We start from the raw sequence: 22,486 nt of genomic DNA on the forward strand, positions 1-22,486 counted from the left end.
GTTAATAGGTGGATGCAAAGAACCATCAATCATGATGTCCAGCAGATGTGACATCACGTGCAAAATAGAACATATGCAGGATATTGAATAGATCAAGGCCAATCTTTTATCTCTGTCCTATGTTACTGTATCAGCTTCACTTTATCGATCTTTGTATTGAAAGAGCTTCATCTTTGGAAGGAGAATTTCAAAGATTCAGGACGTTTTGGGTGAAGAAATCTGTTCTCACCTCTGTCCTAAATGGCCACCGCTAATAGTGAGTCTGGACTCTTAGTTCGAGATTTCTCAACCGAGGAAAATCCCAATGTATCCAATTAACCATGTCTTTGAGGAGGAGGGGTGGACACTGGAGCATCCAGAGGAAATCCACATGATCAAAGAGAGAATGAAAAACCCACCAAGACAACGTCCAAGATTAAGTCACCACCACTGGGAGGAAAAAGCTGCACTTTCAGGAATGTACCTGTGGCTTCTGGCCCACAGCCAGAACTCTCGGAAGTGGGTCTAATGAGCTGCCCATGACTGATGTGGATTTCCGTTTCCTCCTCTCCTGGATATTGTTAGTGCTTTCTGCAGGTTTTATGAGCATGGAGGAATCTTTCATGATGAACTCATTAAGAAGTAAATACAGGCCAGGTGTAAAACAGGCATCCAATCCTACATCAGAGAAAAAAAAGGCCCTTCAGCCCATCTAGACCATGCCAAATTATTATTCTACCTAGTCCCATTGACCTGCATCTGGACCATTGCCTTCTATGCCCTCCTATCAATGTATACATCCAATCTTCTCTTGAATGTCAAAATTGAACCTAAAATCCACCATCTCTGCTGGTGACTCGTTCCACACTCTCACTACCCTCTGGGTAAAGATGTTCCCTCTGATGTTCCCCTTTCACCCTCTTTTTCAGTGAGTGCTTTAAATTTATCTAACCTTCTTTGTATCTGAACTTGCATCATGCAATATTCCTACTTCCTTGCATGATGAATGGATGGGAAAATTGATGCATTTCTTATATATGCAGATCAATTAAATGCATTCAGCTGGAACATGAAATTGACACAAGGTAAGCTGAAGCTAAAACTTTACCTAAAAGGTGAAGTGCTTACAGTAAATTAAACATTAAAATATTACAGCACTGTACAGGCCCTTCGGCCCTCCATGTTGTGCTGAACCGTATAAAAATGTTAAACTCTCCCTACTCTTTAACCCCCCTCCTTTCATCCATGTGCCTATCTAATAGTCTTTTAAAGGCCCCTAACGTTTCAGCCTCTACCACCACTCCTGGCAAGGCATTCCAGGCCTCAAAAACTTTCTGTGTAAAAAAAAAAAGTACCCCTGATGTCTCCCTTATACTTCCCTCCCTTAATTATATACATGGTTGTTATTCCCACCCTAGGAAACAGAAATTGGCTGTCCAATCTATCTATGCCTTCTATAATGTTGTAGACCTCAATAAAATCCCCACTTATCCTTCTTTGCTCCAAAGAGAAAAGTCCCAGCTTTGCCAACCTTGCCCCATAAGACATTCCCTTCCATCCAGGCAACATCCTGGTAAATCTCCTCTGCACCCTTTCCATAGCCTCTACATCTTTTCTATAATGAGGCGAACAGAACTGGACACAATACTCCAAATGTGGTGTCACCAGAGACTTATAAAGCTGCAACCTGACTTCTCTACTCATACCAAAACCCCCTATTAATGAAGCCCAGTGTAGAGCACGTTTGTTGATCCAAACCAAGGCTTTTATTAACTAAAAGACTGGAGCATATCACAAGTAGGTAGACCAGTCCAGAATGACCTGGTCTGGCTAGGAGAAATCCTTTAAGACCTGCCAGTAGGTGTGGCTACACTCTCAGCCAATCACAGTAATCCTATACTATAATCTGTACATAGACACATTGGTGATAGAATCTCTACTATCACAACCAGAATCCCATAGGTTTTTTAAATTATCCTATCAACCTGAGCAACTACCTTAAGGGATGTATGGATGTAGGTCCACTGGAAAATGGGAACGGTGAACTATGTGAGGAACTGTATGAAACAGGAGAGATATTGAATGATTTTTTTCTCATCTGTATTCACAAGGAAAAGGGACATTGGACTCTGTGAGATAAATGAGGCAAATGGCTTAGTTATGGAAAGGATAGGGATTAGTAAAGAGAGGGCTTTGGAGCTTCTAGGGTCAATAAAGATGGATAAGTCTCCTGGTCCTGATGAGAATTTTCCCAGGATGTTAAAGGAGGTCAGGGAGAAAATAGCGGGGGCTCCAACAGTGATTTTTCAATGATCACTGGAGGAGGGTGTGGTGCCGTAGGATTGGAGGGTTGAAAATGTAGTTCAGTTATTTAAAAAAGACACAAGGTGCAGGCCATGTAATTATCGGCCAGTAAGTATGACTTCGGTTGTGGGGAAAGTTATGGAGGATATTCTTAGAGATAGTATGTATGAATATCTGGATAGGCAGGGATTGATTAGGAGCACCCAGCATGGGCTTGTGAAGGAAAAGTCATGTTTGACCAATCTTGTTGAGTTTTTTGAGAGGTGACAAGAAAAGTGGATGAAGGTAGGGCAGTTGATGTGATCTATTTGAGTTTTAGTAAGGCTTTTGTAAGGTTCCACATGTAAGCTTAGTAAGGAAGGTTCAGTTACCAGGGATTGATAGAAAGGTAGTGAGATGGGTTCAGAGGTGGCTGGAAGATAGACACCAGAGAGTCATGGTGGACAAATGTCTGTCAGGAAGGAAGCTTGTGATGAACGGTGTGCCTCAGGGATTGGTGCTGGGTCCCCTGTGGTTTATCATTTATATTAATGTTTCGGAGAAGTGGGTAAGCAAATATGCAGACGATACAAAAAATAGGGGGAGTGGTGGATAGTGAGGAAGGTTTTCTTGGATTACAGAAGGATTTGGTTTGTTTGGAAAAGTGGGCTGAGAGATGGCAGATGGAATTCAAGGTAAACAAGTGCGAGGTGCTGCAATTTGGAAAAAATTAACCAAAAAAGGACATATGCAGTTAAGGGGAGGGCATTGAGGTATGCAGAGGAACAGAGGGATCTTGGAGTTATGGTACAGACTTCACTGAAGGTGGATTCCCATGTAGACAGGGTAGTTAAGAAGGCATATGGTATGCTGGCCTTCATAAATCATAGAATAGAGTATAGGAGCTGGGAGGTGATGCTGTGACTATTTAAGGCATTGGTGAGGCCAGGTTTGGAGAACTGTACTCAGTTCTGGTCTCCAAATAATAGAAATGATATAGATAAGGTGGAGAGGGTGCAGAGAAGATTTACAAAGATGTTGCCTGGCTTACAGCATCTAGAGTACGGAGAAAGATTAAGGAGGCTGGGACTTTATTAATTGGAATGCAGACGGATGGGAGGGGATTTGATAGAGGTATTTAAAATTATGAAGGGAATAGATAGACTAGACGTGAGTAGACTCTTTCCCCTGAGGGCAGGGGAGGTTGGAACAAGAGGCCATGAATTAAGGGTAGGGGGCAAAACTTTAGGAGAAATGTTAGAGGGTGCTTCTTCACTCAGAGAGTGGTGGCTGAGTGGAATGATCTTCCAGAGGAGATAGTTGCAGCAGGGTCCTTTCTGTCATTCAAGAGAAGGTTGGATGTGTACATGGATATGAGGGGAATGGAGGGTTATGGGCACAGAGTGGGAGGGAGGAAACTAGTGGAGTTGTTCAAGTGAACTGGCGTGGACTCGAAGGGCCAATATGGCCTGTTTCTGTGCTGTAAACGGTTATATGGAATCCAAGATCAGTCTGTTCATCCACGCTCTTAATTAACCAACCGTTAACCCTGTACTCAGCTTTTCAATTTGTCCTGCCAAAATGCATCATCTCACACTTGTCCGGGTTGAACTCCATTTGGCATTTTTCTGTTCAACACTGCATCCTGTCTCTTGCAACCTCTGACAACCTTCAGCTCCATCTACAATTCCTCCAATCTTCGTGTCATCCTGCAAACTTACCCAATCTTCTGTGTCATCATGCAGATCATTTATAAAAATCACAAAGAGCAAGGGACCAAGAACTGATCCCCGTGGCCCTCTACTAGTCAATGCAGAGTATCTCCTTTCCACCACTACCCTCTGTCTTCTTCCTGCAAGGCAATTTTTTTATTCAGACAGCCAAGGTTCCACTGATCCCATGCCTCTTGACTATCCAGATGAGTCTCTCATGGGGGACCTTATCAACCGTCTTTCTGAAATCCGTAGACCACATCTACTGCCCTACCCTCATCAATTTCTTTCGTCACTTCCTCAAAGAATTCAAATAGGTTTGTGAGGTATAACCTTCCCTTTACAAAGCCAAGCTGACTATTCTTGTCTCAATTATACCTCTCCAAATGCTGGTAGATTCTATCCTTAAGAATCCTTTCCAATAGTTTACACACCACTGACGTGAGACTCACTGGACTATAATTCCAAGGAATCTCCTTATTACCTTTTCTTTAAAATAAATGGACTACATTTGCCATTTTCCAATCCTCTGGCACCTCCTCCATAGTCAAAGAGGATTCAAAAAACCATAGCTTATGCTCCCGCAATTTCTTCTCTTACCTCCCACAGCAACCAAGGGTATATTTCATCCGGCCCTGGGGACTTATCAATCTTGATGGTATTTAGAAGATCTAACACTTCCTCTTCCATAATCACCACATTTTCTAACTCATAGACTTGCTCTATTTGGACTTCATCCTGATCAAGGTCCTTTTCTCTTGTAAATACTGACACAAAGTATTCATTCATGACCTCCCTAACCTCCTCCACTTCTAGGAACATTGCCTCTTTTATCTTTTAGTTGCCCTACCTTCACTTTCGTCATCTTTCTTTCTACATATGCACAGAGCATCTTGGGGTTATCCTTAATCTAACCTCACAAGAATTTTTCATGCTCCCTTTGGGCTCTCCTAATTTCCTTCTTTTTAAGCTTGATTACATCATCTTACGTTGTCTTGATGCCTTCAACAACATGTTAGACAAATTACTATTGTAGACAACATTGTTTTTGTGATTTTATTTCTAAATATATTCAAGTAATGTGTTTATGACTTGGGATTCTGAAATTGCCTGAGTTCTAGGCTCAGGTGATTTGGACAGATTTATGGAGAGGAAGGGCTTAGAAGGATGTGGACCAAATGCAGGGAAATGGGACTAGTCCAGAATGCCAGCTGGGTTGTCATGGACGTGTTGGGCCAAAGGGACATTTCTGCATGGTGTGACTATGATTGTAGGGCTGTGATTTTACAGGGCGCTTTCATGGCGGGAACTGACAAACATGGAGATTAACAGTGTGAATTGTCAACCATTAACATCCACTTTACCTTTGAATAGACCAAGCAACTACAATAGAGACTGACGAGGTGTTATCATTCAATCCTTCGATCATCTTAGATCGACTTGGAGGACTGATGGTCCAAAGGGAATTCGAATTTCCTTCAAGTTTTGCAACCACAATGTCTTCTTTCATGTAGGCCTCCAGGAACTGCAGTGCACCCTTTGGAAACAGAGAATTTTTTTTAGCCCATCAGTGTTGTGAGAATTTCACCTCAAGGAACTCCATTCCCAGTTTGAATTTAACTTGCACTGTTTTAAGATTAATCTGAATCTCTCTCAAAGGTTCTCGTCTATATTCACAAGTCCAGGTGTGAGCTCAAGGACGGTGGCTGGGTGTACAAGGCAAATTTAAAGACACGGTTGCAAGATTCAGCTGTTTAACAATATTTAGACATAAAGCATGCTAAAAGGTCTCTTTGGCCCATGCCACCCTATTAACCCACATCCCCAGTATGTTTTGAATGGTTGGAGGAACTGATGCAGACACGGGAACCCTAGTGGCTGGCGCTGAAACAGCATTGTGCTAACTGTTATGTTACATGCCACCCTGTAATGAGGTGATGGGACGCGGAAGATCAAATTATGGAAGAGAGAGAGAGACTGAGGCTGTTGACAAACAGTTTTGAACTCCTCTGTGATCATCGTTAGACACTACAGGTTAGGCATTGAGAAAGCTTGTAATTTGAGGCTGTGATATGTTTTTGGGAGATAAATTGGGGCAGGCATTTTTTTAGTTTAGGTCACATACAAACATTTCAAAACAGATCTCATTTAAAATACTGGAGCTCTGTTCATGCTAGACAGGCCGGCTTCAAGAGCCTTTGCAAAAACTTTGGAGAGTGCCCAAGAGACTTCACTAATGGATTGTTGTTTACAGAAAGGCAAAAGATGAAAGAACTCATTGGAGCCGCTAGCTGTCTGGAGTGGAACTTGAGGGTCTTGTGGTTTTGTAAGCAGAGAGAGAAAAACAGGCTTTTCTCTGAGTGAGTGAGTGAGTGAGAGAGAGAGAGAATTCAGTTCTGAAGTGTTACAGTCAGCAGCAGGAGCTGGGACTGGAACAGGACAAGCTGGAAAGCTTGTGGAAAACCCCATTTGGAAGATGGGTTGTGAGTGCTTAGTTCAGCCTGGTCAAAGCCCTTATGGTTCATGCAAGAGGAGAGAACTGGCTGCCTAATGTTTCACTTGAAATAAGGGAAACAAAAAGGAACTCTGTAGTGACCTGAAAGAAGGAGGCTATCATCTGGAAAACCCTGATGGGACAAGTTTCTTCGGCAAGACACTGAAGTGGCTAATTAAAAGGAATCCATTGTGGGTGTCCAGTGAACAACAAATCTCTCTCTGAAAACTGACAAGAACCTTCCTGAGTTATTACCATTTACCTTTCAAGCACCAAGGCCTGGTGAACTTTATACATGTTAAATTCTGTGCACAGTATAAAAATTGCCTGCAACCAGTAAACGGAGGAATGAGAAGTGATATTGGACTGTGAATCAAAGAACATTTCTGAACTTACACATACATTACATACATGTACACTTACAATTAGAAGGGGGTTAAGTTGGGTTAGTTAAGTTAATAGTGATAAGTTAAAATGTGATTCTGTTTCATGTTTAAAGATAATTAAAAGCAACTTTTGTTTAAGTAACCATTTGTTTTGGTGAATATCTATTGCTGCTTGGTTTTGGGGTCCTCTGGGCTCGTAACAAGGTACTCAATGATGTCATCTGTTAGGTTAGCACCGCATGGCGCTTGCAAAAACTGGTAGAGGGAAATTTCAGGATCATTATTTATTACAGTTGCTATTATCCCAGTGCAAGTACAAGACCACAGTGTCTTTCTGGCACAACACAGTGTGCAGCATTTGTACTCTGTGGTACCACACCAGTAGATACCAGATCTGGTGCTAATTTAAATCGGAAAAGGTAATGCAGATTCCTGATCATTCCAGCATCTCATCTTTCATTGCAGACTAGGTACAAACATTCCAGGACAACAGATGTTCAGGGAAGTGAAGCTATACACAATCCTGTGACTCCACCATCCCTGAAAATACCCGCATCACCAACACTTCAACAGATTGGTTATCTTTCACTGTCGGTGATAATGAATTAATTGTCATACACAATATGCAAAAAATTCTTACTTTTTAATAAACAATACGGTGGAAGTTGATTCTGGCCATTTAAACCTGTGCTGCCCAGTAACCCCAAAATAACCTACAACCCCGTACATTTTGGAGAAAGCCCATGCACGCAGCGGGAGAACGTACAAACTCTTTACAGGGAGCACTGGGTTCAAATCCGGCATTGTCTGCAAAGTGTTTGTACATTCTCCCCATGTCTCATTGGATTTCACCCGGGGGTTCCGGTTTGATCCCACCATTCAAAACGTAGGTCAATTGGGTGAAATCGAGCGGCACGGGTTTAGGCTACTACAAAGTTGTAAAGAAAAATGATAACAGTAAGCTAATTGAATGTAATTAAAAGAAACAATTCGTCAGATAGATCAGAAATATTCACAGTAATTCAAGTGCGGACCTTGTGACTTGTATCAGTGTGAACAATCCTGTCGTGCTGTCAGTACAGTCCATGAGTAGTCAACTAACGAGAAGTTCAAGAGTCTGATCGCTGTTGGAAAGAAACTGTTCTTCAACCTGGAGGTACTGGTTTTCAGGCATCTGTACCTTCTACCTGAAAGGAGCAGCGAGAAGATGTTTTGACCAGGGTGATGGGGGTCCTTCTTGTGGCAGCATCTCACGTGGATGTCTGCAATGGATGGAAGGTCAGAGCCTGTGATGTACCTGGCTATGTTTGCCATCTTCTGCAGACTTTTGCATCCCATCTGGTTCTGGCAAGAGAAGATGGAATGCCTCATCTGGTCCTTCCTCACCTGGCTTCCTTTTCCTCCAAACAAATTGACTTTGGGGATCTATATTTAAAACACGGCCAGCCAATAAGCTGAAAACAGATCACCGAGGCCATGTGCCTGGGCTCACAGCAAGTAATGTCACCTCAAAGTCAGCAAGCAGTCTATTTAAAGAACAAAGGAAACAAAAGGTGCAGCTACATTTGTAATATCTTCCCCAATCAAGGCAATTAATATGCAAATTAGGTGTAGAAACTCTATGTCACTTGACTCATTGCATCTCAGAGGCTTGAATGACAGGAGGAATACCCAATCTTTTCAACTCCTGCTGAGAAAAACATTGCCACTATATACAGTCCATTTCAAAATTCTTCAGTGCTAATTTGAGGAGCTAAAATATTCTCCATTTATTTATTTTTCTATTTGTTTGTTTACAACACGGTAGAAGCTGATTCCAGTCCATGCAACCCACGCCACCCAATTGCGCCCAATTAACCTACTGACCCTGTACAATTTGGTGGGTGGGAGGAAACCAGAGCACCCAGGGAAAACTCCACGCAGGTCACAAAGAACGTAGATGGTGCTGGATTTGAACCCAGGTCACCGGCACTGCAACAGCATTGTGTTAACCTCAACACTAACCATACCGCTGGCATGAAGGTTACTGAAAGTCAAATGTAAACTTCTCTCCCTTCCATGGACAACAGCTACACTCCCAGACACACTCTCTCTCCTCTCACCAGCAGGCTTAAAGACAGTTTTTTCTCCACAGTCATTAGGCTCCTGAATGAACCCCATAGCAGTAGTCTCATGCTGCACTTTCTTGGTGCAATTAATCTTCTTTTTCATTATAATCCAACACTCTGTAATTGTACTCTTTTCAATTGCACTCTGTCCTATTAGTCTGCTCACAGAAGGACGCTTCTCCAGCACTTTTGTGTTTTTCATTAAAACTTGAAGTGGTCTGCTCATGTAGAGTTGCAACCTCATCACTGATGCTACCAAGAATGGAAGGTCGAAGAATGTAAGGTGGATCCAGGAAAGAAAATGAAGTTCTGGCTGAGATCAGAGAGGGGAAGCAAGTGAGGGCATTCTCATTGAACTTTACCCAGCAACTCAGGCAAATGACAAAGATAGGGGTCCAAATCAGAGACAAAATTTGGAAACTGATCAGGGAGAATGACAAATAGTGAAGGGAATACAAAGCCAGTGACTCAAATTTAGATTAAACTGGGAGTCGTACATGATGCTTGGACCATCATGTGACTAGGTGATTGTGAAGTGAGTGGTCATTTAGAGAGATAGAAAACATCATCCAGAAGCCATGGAGAGAGGACAAGGCACGAGTCAGCAATCTAGATCATGGTGCATCGGATCACCTGACCTTTGCCCAACGCGTATAATTTTCATTCATTCAGTGTCAATGGATTGATAATTGCTGGATGGACACAGAGGTGGGCAACTCCTTCTGCTGGGTTAGCAGGCAAGAAAAATCTACTACAAAGCAAAACAGCACAGATGCCGGAAATCTGAAATGAAAACAGAGAATGTTGGCAATACTCAATACCTGTGGAGAGAGAAACAGTTAATGATTCAGGTCCTTTCATCAGAATGTGCTTGATAGAAAGATCTACCCTTTGGTTTCCACAAATGTTATGCAAGGACAATTCAGTAATTACTTACAGATTGATCATGAAATTCCTTTAAAAGTCTGTTGTATTGAGTTTGATCGAAAACTTGGAGCTGGTTCTGCTGGGCACTCATTGTAAAGATGGGCTTGAAAAGAAATAGAAACTTACATTACAAATGCACTGCATCAGAGCGAAACATAGTCATAGTTTTGTGTCTTCAGGAGGTAAAACCGTTTGTAAGCAATTTATACAGAGTCAGGAACAGACCATAAGGAAAAGTGGAGCTATGGTGTTTTAAAAAAAAAGAAAATCCAGATGCTGGGGTTGAGTGCAATACACAAAAGTACTGAAGAAACTCAGCAGGGTCACGCACCATCCATAGGACACAGTCGACATTTCGGGCCTCAGCCCTTTGTCGGCAATGTACCAGCAACTCCCTCCTACCCATGTCTGTGGACTTTTCATTTCCACCCACACCTAGACAAAAATGTCTCCTCTTTCCAGTGTGAGATTCGCCTGTGAGATGCAGTTGCCAAACAGATTTACGTCAGAAGGTCAGTTATGAGAACTCCGATGATGAGGCAAATCACAGCGGGCTTTTCAATGAGGGTGTGGGCAGTCCATTTATATCCCTGAGCTGTGTTCAAGGTGACCAGCTGTACTCTCTGGCTGCATGGTTGTGGGTTATGGCAGCATCTACAGCAGTGGTTTTCAAACTGCCCCCCTAAGTAATCCCTATGCCATAAATTCTCTGTGATTAGTAAGGGATTGCTTAAGGTGGTATGTGAGTGGGAGGAAAAAGTTTGAAAACCACTGTTTTAATTGGACCTAATTGACTCGTCATGTGCACGGTTTCATAACTCCAAAGGAAATGGGCCAATGACAATTTTTCTCAAGCAACATATTTCGGTAACAATTGGGTCTAGAGCAGTGATTCTCAACCTACCCTTCCCACTCACATACCACCTTAAGCAATCCCTTACTAATCACAGAGCACCGATGGCAAAGGGATTACTTAAGGTGGAATCTGAGTTGGGGGGTGCAGTTTGTAAACCACTGATCTATAGGAAGTAAAGTCCAGCTTTTCAGGCCTGGGTCCTTTGTCGAGTATAAGCAAAAACAGGCAGGAACCTAGGAAAGGCCCTGACCCAAAACATTGGTTACCCTTTACTTCCTATCCATGCTGCATGACCTGCTGAGTTTGTCCGGTGCGTTGATGTATTGCAACGAACCTATGTTGACATTTACACGTGACATAACCCTTCTATTGTGCCCGTCAAACAAAAGGGAAATTTTGAAGCTTCCTGAGTGAAGACTAGAACATAGAACACTGCAGCTCAGTACAGGCCCTTCAGCCCTCGATGGTGTGCCGACCCATAACTTCCTTGAAAAGATAGTACTAAACCCTCCCTTCCCTGTAACCCTCTATTTTGTTTCCATCCATGTGCCTGTCTAAGAGCCTCTTAAATGTCCCTAATGTTTCAGCCTTCACCACCATCCCTGGCAAGAAAATCCAGGCAACCACAACTCTCTGTGTAAAAAACTTACCCTTGATGTCTCCCCTAAATTTCGCTCCCTTCACTTTGTGCACATGCCCTCTGGTGTTTGCTATTTGTGCCCTGGGAAATAGGTGCTGGCTCTCATAATCTTATAGACCTCCATTAAGTCTCCTTTCATCTTTCTATGCTCCAAAAAGTCCTAGCTCTGTTAACTTTGCCTCATAAGACGCAACATCCCGGTAAATCTCCTCTTCACCCTCTCCATAGCTTCCATATCCTTCCTATAATGAGGTGACCAGAACTAAACACAATACTTCTAAATGTGGTCTCACCAGAGATTCATAGAGTTGCAACATGACCTCTCTCTCCTGAACTCAATCCCCCTATTAATGAAGCCCAGCATCTCATTGGCCTTCTTAACTATTCTATCAACCTTGAGGGATGCATAGATTTGGACTCTGGGGTCCCTCTGTTCATCCATACTTTTAAGTAACTGACTCAGCCTTCTGGTTTGTCCTAGCATTATAAGAATTTGTCTTCTTAATGTAATATGTCTCCCCAATCAGGAAGATATCTGAATAGGCAATGTGGTATCTTCCAACTTTCTCCCTTTAACTTTTCCTTCTTTGTCCAGGAAGAAGACTGGAAGCTAATGGCAATTCTGTGAAAAAGGAGATTTGAAATACATAGGGGGTGAAGGTGGCCTTCATCTGACAGGGCATTGAGTACAGGGGCAGAGAAGTCATATTACAATTGGGCCAGAGTTTGGTGAGTCAAAACACAGTAAGTGCTGGACAAACTAAACCAGTCTCGCAGTGTCCATAGGAAGTAAAGATACATTACCAATGTTTCAGGCCTGAGCTCTTCCACTGAACAAATGTATGGATGCTGTGAGTCCCACTGAGTTCCTCTAGCATTTCTGTGTTTTAACTACTACCACTGCATCTGCAGAGTTTCGTGTTTCACTCCAGAGTTTGGTGAGCACGCACTTGGAATTTTGTGCACAGTTCTGGCCACTCAGCTATGGGAAAGAGATTAGTGAACTGGAAAGATATCGTTAAGATGGAAAGAATGCAGTAAAGATACATGAGAATGGTATTGGGATTGGAGGGCTGAGATTGAAGGAGGGGCTGGATAGGCCAAAACTTTTCTCCCTGGAGTGTTAAGGGAGGATCTTACAGAGGGGCATAGATGAGGTGAAGGGACATACACTTTTTCCCCATTGCATTGGAAACTAAAACTATAACTCATAGATTTAAGGTGAGAGGTGAAAGATTTAAAAGGGGCCAAAGGGTTACCCTCTCCACACAGAAATTGGTGGATCCATGAATGAGATGCTAGAGTTAGTGGTAGAAGCATAGATAATTGTATTATTTTAATAAAATTTAAAGTTACATGGATTGGAAAGGTTTACATTAGAACATTAATAGGGGCAGGAGTAGGCCATCAAGCCTGCTCTGGCAGGGTTGATCTGATGATAGGCTCATCACCACCTAACTGCATTTTCCCCATATCCCTTAATTCTCCTACTATGTAAGAATTATCCATCCTTGTCTTAAATATGTTCACGGAGATTGCCTCCACTGTGTCAATGGGCAGCGAATTCCACAGATTTACTACCCTCTGGGAAAAGCAGTTTCTCCTCATCTTCATCCTAAATCTACTAACATTAAATTTTAAGGCTATACCCCGTAGTTGTAGTCTCCCCCACCAATGGGAAAAACTTACCTACTTCTGTCTTATCTATACCTTTCATATTGTTTTACATTTCTATAAGATTCCTTCTCATTCTTCTAAATTCAAGCAAGTATCATCCCAGACGACTCAATTTCTCCTCATAGGCCAACCCCCTCATTTCTGGAATCAACCTAGTGAACCTAATCTGGACTGTCTCCAAAGCCAGCACATCCTTCCTCAAAAGGGACATGGGTCAAATTCAGACAAATGGGGCTAGCTTAGTCAGCAAGGACAAGTTGGGCTGAGGGGCTTGTATGCAAGGAGTAGAGCTCTAGTTACACCTGCATTAGAACCATAAAATGCTACAGCACAGAGAAACAGGCCACTTGGTCCCTCTAGTCTGTGCCAACCATCATCTCCCAAGTCCCACTTACCTGCTCCGATTCCATAACCTTCCAGGCCTTTCCCATCCATGTACCAATCCAATTTATTCTTAAAACATGATCAAGCCCACATTCGCCACATCAGATGGTAGCTCATTCCAAACTCCCGTGACTCTCTGAATGAAGAATTTCCCCCTAATGTTCCCCCTAAACCTCTCCCCCTTCAGTTCAAAACTATCATATTTATCACCCCCAATCTGTGGAAAAAGCCTGTTTGCATCCACTCTGTCTATACCTTTCAAAATCTTGTAAACCTCTATCAAATCTCCCCTCATTCTTATTTGTTCCAAGGAATAAAGTCCTAACCTGGCCAATCTTTCCCTATATCTCAACTCCTGAAGACCTGGCAACATCCTAGTAAATCTTCTCTGCACTCTATCAATCTTATTGATATTCTTTCCATAGTTAGGTGCTCAGAATTGCACACAATATTCTAAATTTGGACTCATCAATGTCTTAAACAACTTCAACATAACATCCCAACTCCTATATTCAAGAGTTTGATTTATAAAGGCTAAGATTCCAAAAGATTTCTTTATAACCCTGTCCATCTGTGATGCCACCTTCAGGGAACCATGTATCTGCATTACTAGATCCCTCTGCTCCTCCACACTCCTCAGTGCCTTATCATTAACTGTTTATCTCCAACCTTGGATTGCCTTTCAAAAATGCATCACTTCATATTTGTCTGCATTAAACTCCATCTGCCATTTCTTGGCCCATTCTCCTAGCTGGTCCAGATCCTCCGCAAGCTTTGAAAATCTTCCTCGCTGTTCACAATGTCTCCTACCTTTGTGTCGTCAGCAAACCTGCTGATCCATTCCACCACATTATCATCCAGATCATTGATATATACAACAATCAACAATGGTCCCAATATGGATCCCTGAGGCACACCATTAGTCACAGGCCTCCAACCTGAGAAGCTACCACCCTCTGTCTTCTCCCACACAGCCAATTTCAAATCCAGTTTACAACCTCTCCTTGAATACCTTCTGAACTAACTTTCCATGTGGGACCTGCCAAAAGCTTTACTAAAGTCCATGTAGACAATATCCACAGCCTTTCCCTCTTCTACCTTACTGGTAACCTTCTCAAAAAACTCTATATGATTCATTAAACACAGCCTACCATGCACAAAGCCATGCTGACCATACTTAATCAGCCCATGGCTGGCCAAATACCTATATATCCTGACTCTCAGAACTCCCTTCAACAATTTACCCACCACTGACGTCAAGCTGACTGGCTAAATATTACCTGGTATATTTTTGGAGCCGTTTTTTAATCAATGGAACAACGGGAGGTACCCTCTAATCCTCTTCCACCTCATCCATGGCTAAGGACATTTTGAGTATATCATCCAGGTTCCCTGAAATTTCTACACTAATCAAGGCCCAATGAAACATCATATCTGGACCAGGTGATTTATCTACCTTTATTCACTGTAAGGCAGCAAACACCTCTTCGTCCTTAATCTCCATCAGTCCCATCACTCTTCTATTTGTTTCCCTTCTTTTCTTATGAACTTTGCTCATATATCAGTCAAATTAGAGAGCACCAACTGTACTCTATTGGTACTTGGATTAAGGGGTTAAATTCCAAAGTTGAAATAATAAAACAGGCACAAACATATACTTGTCACATGTGAACATTTATTAAATATGAACAAAGCATTTGCCGTTTTACTTCCTTTTTTAATGATCTGTGAACACATTTATTTATATCGGTGTAGAAATTGTCAGAGGAAGATGATTCAGCTGTTATGACATAAAAGGTGGCCATTTAGCCCTTTGCACAGGGAACAGAGTCGATTCTATTTCCTGGCTCTTTCCCTATGGACTTTTCTTCTTTCTATCTATCTGATTCTCTTCTGTAACATCTGATTGAATCTACTTCCACTGCCCTTTCAGGGAACGGATCCCACATATTGACTGTGTAATAACATTTTTTCTCAAAAGTTAACATTTAAAACCATAGAACCATGAACGATAGAACATTACAGCATAGAAAACAGGCCCTTCAGTCCTTCTAGTCTGTGCCAAACTATTATTCTGCCTCGTCCCACTGGCTTACACCCTGTCCACAGGCCTCCATACACCTCCCATCCACGTAGCTGTCCAAATTTTTCTTAAATGTTAAAATTGAACCCACGTTCACCACTTCAGCTCATTCTACACTCCACCACTTTCTGTGTGAAGAGGTTCCCCCTAAACGTTTCCCCTTTCACCCTAACCCCATGTCATCTGGTTTGTATCTCACCTAACCTCAGTGGAAAATGCCTACATGCATTTACCCTTATCTAAATCCTACATAATTTAAAATACCTCTCTCAAATCTCCCGTCATTCTTCTACACTCCATGGAATAATGCCCTAACCTGTTAAAACTTTCCCTGTAACTCAGTTCCCACAGTTCCAGCAACATCTTGCTAAGCCTTCCCTGCATGCTTTCAATCTTATTGATATTTTTCCTGAGGTTAGGTGACCAAACATGCATCATATGCCTCTCAACCAATTCACCAAAAAAAGTGTCTCTTTATTCACGTTGAGCAGATCCGTGGTGAATTTGAACGTCTCTGCAAACATTTCCCAGCCTTTACTTCCCCTCAGGAGAACAATCCCAGCTTTTCCAGTCCATGTATTATTTTACCTGATAACCTCCAATAGTTATTGTAACAGAAACATCCAGAGGTGTATTGGTCACACCAGCGACCGACTTAATGAGGGACATGAAGAGGAGTGGGAACCACACTATGCATATCAACAGGAAGACGATGAGACCACCCATGCCATATTTTACCACCTTCTTTTTCTTCTGGCCTCGTGGCTGAGGGTATCTCTGCAATGAAACACAAGCAGGAGTGAGATAGTGCAAGGAGATTAGCACTGATTGCTTTGCAGAATCAAAATAAGAACATGCTCCAGTGACTGCTAATCTTAGAACATAGAACATTATGATAAAGTATAGGCCCTTTGGCCCATGATGTTGCGCTGACCTAAATATTTTACACCTACACAAACAATCTAAATCCCCTACCTCACATCCATAACCCTCAATTTTACTCGCACCCATGTACCTGTTTAGGAGTCTTTTAAATGTCCTGTTCTACTAGCCTCCACCTGGCAATGCATTCCAGGCAGCCATTACTCTCTGTGTAAAAGATATCCCCTCAACATCTCTCCTGAACTTTCTCCAGGCAACATCCTGGTAAATCTCGTCTGCACCATCTCCAAAGCTTCCACATTCTTCCCATAATGACGCGACCAAAAGTGAACATAATATTTCAAGAGTGCATTAACCAGATTTTTATAGAGTTGAAAAATCGCATCATGGCTCCTGAACTCAAGCCCAGCATGCCAAAAGCCTTCTTAACTACCCTACCAACCTGAGTGGCAACCTTCAGAGATCTATGGTTTGGACCACAAAGTCCTTCTGTTCTACACTGTTAGGACTCCTGCCATTAACCACACATTCCACCTTCAAGATCAACCTTCCAAAATGCATCACTTCACACTTGCCCAGATTGAACTCCATTTCCCACTTTTCAGCCCAACTCTGCATCCTGTCCATATCCTGTTATAACCTACAACAACCTTCTACACTAAGCACAAGACCTCCAACCTTTGTGTCATCTGAAACCTACTGACCCATCCCTCTATTTCTTCATCCAGGTCATTCATAAGACCACAAAGGGCAAGGATCCCAGATAAGATCCCTGCCGAGGTCCTCTAGTCACTGACCTCCAGATAGTATGCATTCCATCCACTACTACTCCTCTCCTCTTCTTTCTGCAGGCAAGCTAATTCTGAACCCACATGGCCATATGCCGCATGACTTTCTGAAAGATCCATGGGATCTTTGTCAAATGCCTTACTAAAGTCATATACCCCACATCTGCCACCATACCTTGATCAATTACTTTTGTTACTTCTCAATTGGGCTCGTGAGCCATGACCTGCCTTTCAGAAAGCCTTGCTGACTATCCCTGAGAAAAGAACGATTTCCAAATGCTCATAAAGCTGGTCCCTAAGAATCATCTCCAATAGTTAACCTACCACTGACATGAGATTCATTGGTCTTTAATTCCCATGATTCTCTCTCTTACCTTTTTTAAGCAAAGGGATTACATTTGCATTTCTCCAATCCTCAGGCACCTTTCCCTGTGGCCAGGGAAGGCACAAAGACCTTTGCCAATGCCCCAGCAATCTCTTCCTTTGCTCTTGGGTTATATCTCGTCTGGTGCTGGGAACTTATCAATCTTCATGTTTATAAGATCTAGTTCTTCCTCTTTCTTAACCTTCACATGCTTCAGCACATGTTTGTTTTATAATGACCTCACAATCACTACAAGCGCTCAACAGCAGAGGCAGTATCACTGGTTCTCCACTTAACTCTGGATCACCTTGAAAACGGCAATTTGTAGCGGGCCACGCTCGAAGCGGTGACCCAACACCGGGAGCCTGCGGCCTACACCATGGGCCAAGATGGGCTACGCACTTCGAAGTCGGTGCTTGACACAGCAGCCGCAGCGCCCCACTCCGAGGGGCTGGCCAGCGGCAGCCAATGGGGTGGAGCTAGGGAAGCCGCCGCACCCGGGGATGAGAGGGGCTCACTGATTGGCTGCTCCCCGAATAACGCTAAACAACCGATCCCAGGAAGCGGATCATAATGCTGCCAGTTGGGAGGCATGATGATGTCAGAAATGGGCTTCTGAGCCCTTTATAAGCAGAGTTGCTAGCGCAATGAACCAGTGTTGAATTCACTCCTGTCGTGTGTGCTTCTTTTTTGATCATAACCTCTCTAGCAGTAGCAGCCACTAGAGCGGTGACCATGACTGGTCCAATTGCATCGTGGACCTGAAGAATGAGCGACCAGCCTGCAATCAACGTGGTCTCGTTGAAGCTGCCCAGCTTCTGGACATCACAGCCATGGGTGAGGTTCCAGCAAGCCGAGGCGCAGTTCGCCGTACGGAAGATCACCGCCGATGACACCCACTTCTACTATGTGGTCGGCGCTCTTGAGCAGGACGTGGCAGCACGCATTACCGATTTCCTCCAGAAACCTCCGGAACAAGAAAAGTATCAGGCCATCAAGGAGCTACTAACCCCAAGCTTTCAGGCTTTCACGGTGTGAGCGCATTGCCCGTCTGCTACACGTGGACAGTTTGGGGGAACAGGGCCCCATCCACCCTCATGAGCGACACGTTTGCCTTGAATTACGGCCATACCCCTTGTACTCTATTCGAGCAAATTTTCCTGGAGAGGATATTAGGCTACACATAGCCGAAGAGGACTTCGTGGACCCCAGAAAGGTAGCTCCCAGATGCCTGCATTTCAATACACCAAGTGACTTTTTCTCGCCAATATTGGCCTACCAGGAGGCCGCTTGAGAGACTGCCCAGCAAGTCTGCTTCCAAACCTGCAAACCCTGGTGAGCCGTATTGCTTCTACCATCAGCGATGAGGTGCTAAGCCCCACCAATACCAATCACCCTGCAGATTTCTGAGAATTACCAACGCCAGCCATCGTTAGTGGTTGCCGCAGCTGACCTACCCAACAGCCTTCTCCTCGTCTGGGGTACAATGTCAGGCCAACACTTCCTAGTTGACACCAGGGCTGAGTTAAGCGTCCTCCTCCCACCCCCCTCCACCTCTGACTCACACCACCGGAAGGCGGGGCGTAAGTTATGAGCTGCCAATGTCTCGTCAATACGGACTTACAGCACCCGTATTATCCCCCCTCCATTTTGGAAACTACCGCTTCATTTGGCGATTTGTTTTAGCAGATGCCCACTAGCCTCTCCTCAGGGTGGCCTTCCTGAGGGGCAACTCCTTACTAGTCGACATCAAGGGCCGCTGGCAAGGACATGCAAAGACCTTTCAGACCCTTGCACTTGATTCTCCCCACCTACATTCAGTGGCAAGTCCAGGAATGAGTTCACCAAGATTCTAGCTGAGTTCCACTCCATTGCGATGCTCCATTGAGCCTAAACACGGGGTAAGGCACGCGAGAGAATGCCCCCTCCCACCAGATAAACTCATCCTCGCCATGGAGGAATTTGGCATGATCCGTCGCTCTGACGGCCCTTGGGTTTCCCCCCTCCACATGGTCCCTAAAGCATTGGGTGGGGGGAGACTACATGGGGACAACCGCTGGCTAAATGAAACCACCACACCAGATAGGTAACCCGTCCCACATATTCACATATTTCTGCAAACCTGCAGGGGGATGGATATTTTCCAAAATTGTCTTAATCCGTGGCTATCATCAGATTCCTGTCCACCCTGAGGATATTGCAAAAACTGCCATTATTACACCATTTGGGCTGTTCAAATTCTTCAGAATGCCCTTCGGCTTAAAAATGCCACACAGACCTTTCAAACGCTTATGGGTGCTGTGGGCAGGGATTTGAAGTTTCATCTACCTCAATGTCATTCTGATTGCAAGCCGTGACTGTGCCAAAGACTGCACTCATATCAAACAGTTGTGCCACATATTGAGTGAGTTCGGCCTGACAATTAATGCAGCAAAATACCAGTTTGGCAAAGACTCAATTGAATTTTTAGGTCACAGGATCGACTGCCACGGGGCTAAACCACCACCCGACAAAGTAGAGGCCATTCAGGTATCTCCCAAGCCTACAATCGTAAAGGGACTACAAGAGTCTGCCGGCATGGTGAATTTTTACCGCTGATTCCTGCCAGGGGTGGCTAGCACCTTGAAACCAAGAGGCATCCAATGTGTTTCAGGCAACAAAATATGCACTGGCTAACGTTGCCCTCCTGATACATGGTGGATGCTTCTGACACAGCAGTAGGGGAAGTCTTAGAACTGAAGGTGAGTGGAACCCTTACATTTTTCAGTAGTCATTTGTGGACACCTGAACAGAAATATAATGCTTTTGATAGAGAATTCCTGGCATTATACCTAGCAATCAGACATTTTAAATGCTTCCTTGAGGGCAGTAAGTTCCAAATTTTTTCAAACCACAAGCCCCTCACCTTTGCCTTCACCAAGGTTTCCGACCTGTGGTCAGCCAAGACAACAAAGGAACATTTCATATATTTCAGAATTTTCTACTGATATTTGGCATATTGCGGGAAAATCCAACGTGGTGGCCGAAGTCCTGTCAAGTCCCATGATACAGGTGGTTCACACCTCAACATCTAGCATTGACTATAAGGCTCTGGCTGAATCACAGGCAGCATATAAGGACATTGATGCACATCGCAGTGCAATTACCAGCGGCGGACAGCTTGGTCCTGGGGAGCAGACCATCCTGTGCAACACATCTACGGGTAAGCCTTGTCTGATCATTTCTACTACCTGGAGGAGGCTCATTTTCGAGGCCTGGCACACCCCACCATTAAAATGACTGTCAAAATTGTTGCTAGTCGATTTGTCTGGCATGGCCTCCGCAAAGAGGGGCCAGGAATTGTACACAGTGCCAGGCCTTGAAAACCCATACCCACACTAAAGCCCCCCCCTCCCTACAGTCATTTCAACTGGCATGATGCCGTTTCAGCCACATCCATGTTGATCTGGTGGGCTCCCTACCAGTATCCAGAGGCGCACACTACTTACTAACCCTAGTAGACAGGTTGACCAGATGGCTGGAAGCCATCCCATTGCCAGAGACCTCACAAAAATGTGCGCAAGGGCCCTCCTGCACAACTGGGTGGCTAGGTTCAGGGTTCCAGAGCATATAACCTCAGATAGGGGCTCCCAATTTACATCCAGCCTCTGGTCTAATCTCGCTAATGCCTTGGGTTCTTAGCGTGACCGCTTTGTCCTGCCTGCAGGACCACATGGGCATACTCACCCTGGCACAGCCAAAGCAGCACGGCTCACGGACGACGTTCATACCTAAAGAGCTTGAGACTTGTAAATATGTTTTTGTCAGATGCGGGGAACAAAGACCCACCACTACAGAGACCTTATGAAGGCCCATACAAAGTAGTATGACACAATGGGTCAACATGTCTTAGATATTGGGGGAGGAAATGAGACTTTTACCCTGGACTGGCTCAAGCCGGCATTCCTTGACTCTGACCACCCGATCCCTGACCCAACACCATGCCGAACGGGCAGGCCTCCCAAGCACAAGGCCTCGCCTAGCACCGATTCTGGGCTGGGAGTGGGGGGGGTCATGTACCGGGCCGCCGACTGTGCCATGCTCGAAGCGGTGACCTGACACCGGGATCCCGCGGCCTACACCATGGGCCGAGATGGGCTTTGCACTCTGAAGTTGGTGCTTGACTCAGCAGCACGTGGCTGCAGTGCCACACTCCGATGGGCTGGCTGGTGGCATCCAATTGGATGGAGCTCGGAAAGGAGCCACATCTGGGGATGAGAGGGGCTCACTGATTGGCCACTCCCCGGATAGCACTAATCAACCAATCGCAAGAAGTGGATCGTAATGCCACCAGTCGGGTGACATGATGACATCAGAGATGGGCTCCTGAGCTTTCATCAGTAGAGCTGGCAGTGCAATGAACCAGTGTTGAATTCACTCCCATAGTGTGTGTCTCTTCTTTGAACATAATCTCTCCAGCAGTAGCAGCTGCTACAAATTCATACATGCGGCTGCTCTTCTTAGACTACAGCTCAGCCTTCAACACAATTATTCTCTCAGTGCTGGTCAAGAAGCAACAAATCTCTGCACCCCGCTCTGCAACAGGATCCTTGACCTTCTCATCGGAACACCACTGTCAGTGCGAGTTGGAAACAATGTTTCCTCCTCGCTGATGATCAACACAGGCGCACCCCAAGGATAAGTGCTTATCCCACTGCTCTACTCGTTATACACCCACAACTGTGTGGCCAGGCACAATTCCAATGCCATCTACAAGTTTGCCGATGACACCACAGTTGTTGGCAGAATCACAAATATCAGAGGAAGTGTACAGGAGGGAGATAGAGCAGCTCATTGAGCGGTGTCACGACAACAACCTTGCACTCAAAGTCAGGAAAACCAAGGAGATGATTGTGGACTTTTGGAGAAAGTCAGAGGAACACA

At 44.3% G+C, this 22,486-nt stretch overlaps 1 protein-coding gene across 1 annotated transcript in view; it reads right to left on the reverse strand.

Annotated features, from left to right (window-relative positions):
• LOC138753129 (piezo-type mechanosensitive ion channel component 2-like) overlaps positions 1 to 22,486 on the reverse strand; it is a 224,482-nt gene that overhangs the window by 20,948 nt on the left and 181,048 nt on the right. The window contains exons 49-51 of the mRNA XM_069915705.1: positions 16,118 to 16,306; positions 9,900 to 9,992; positions 5,339 to 5,511 (exon numbers count right to left, since the gene is read on the reverse strand). Coding sequence (XP_069771806.1) covers positions 5,339 to 5,511; positions 9,900 to 9,992; positions 16,118 to 16,306 — 455 coding nt within the window. The remainder of the gene's footprint in view (positions 1 to 5,338; positions 5,512 to 9,899; positions 9,993 to 16,117; positions 16,307 to 22,486) is intronic.

This window comes from Narcine bancroftii, chromosome 2 (assembly GCF_036971445.1).
Source record: "Narcine bancroftii isolate sNarBan1 chromosome 2, sNarBan1.hap1, whole genome shotgun sequence".
Classification (NCBI taxonomy): Eukaryota; Metazoa; Chordata; class Chondrichthyes; order Torpediniformes; family Narcinidae; genus Narcine; species Narcine bancroftii.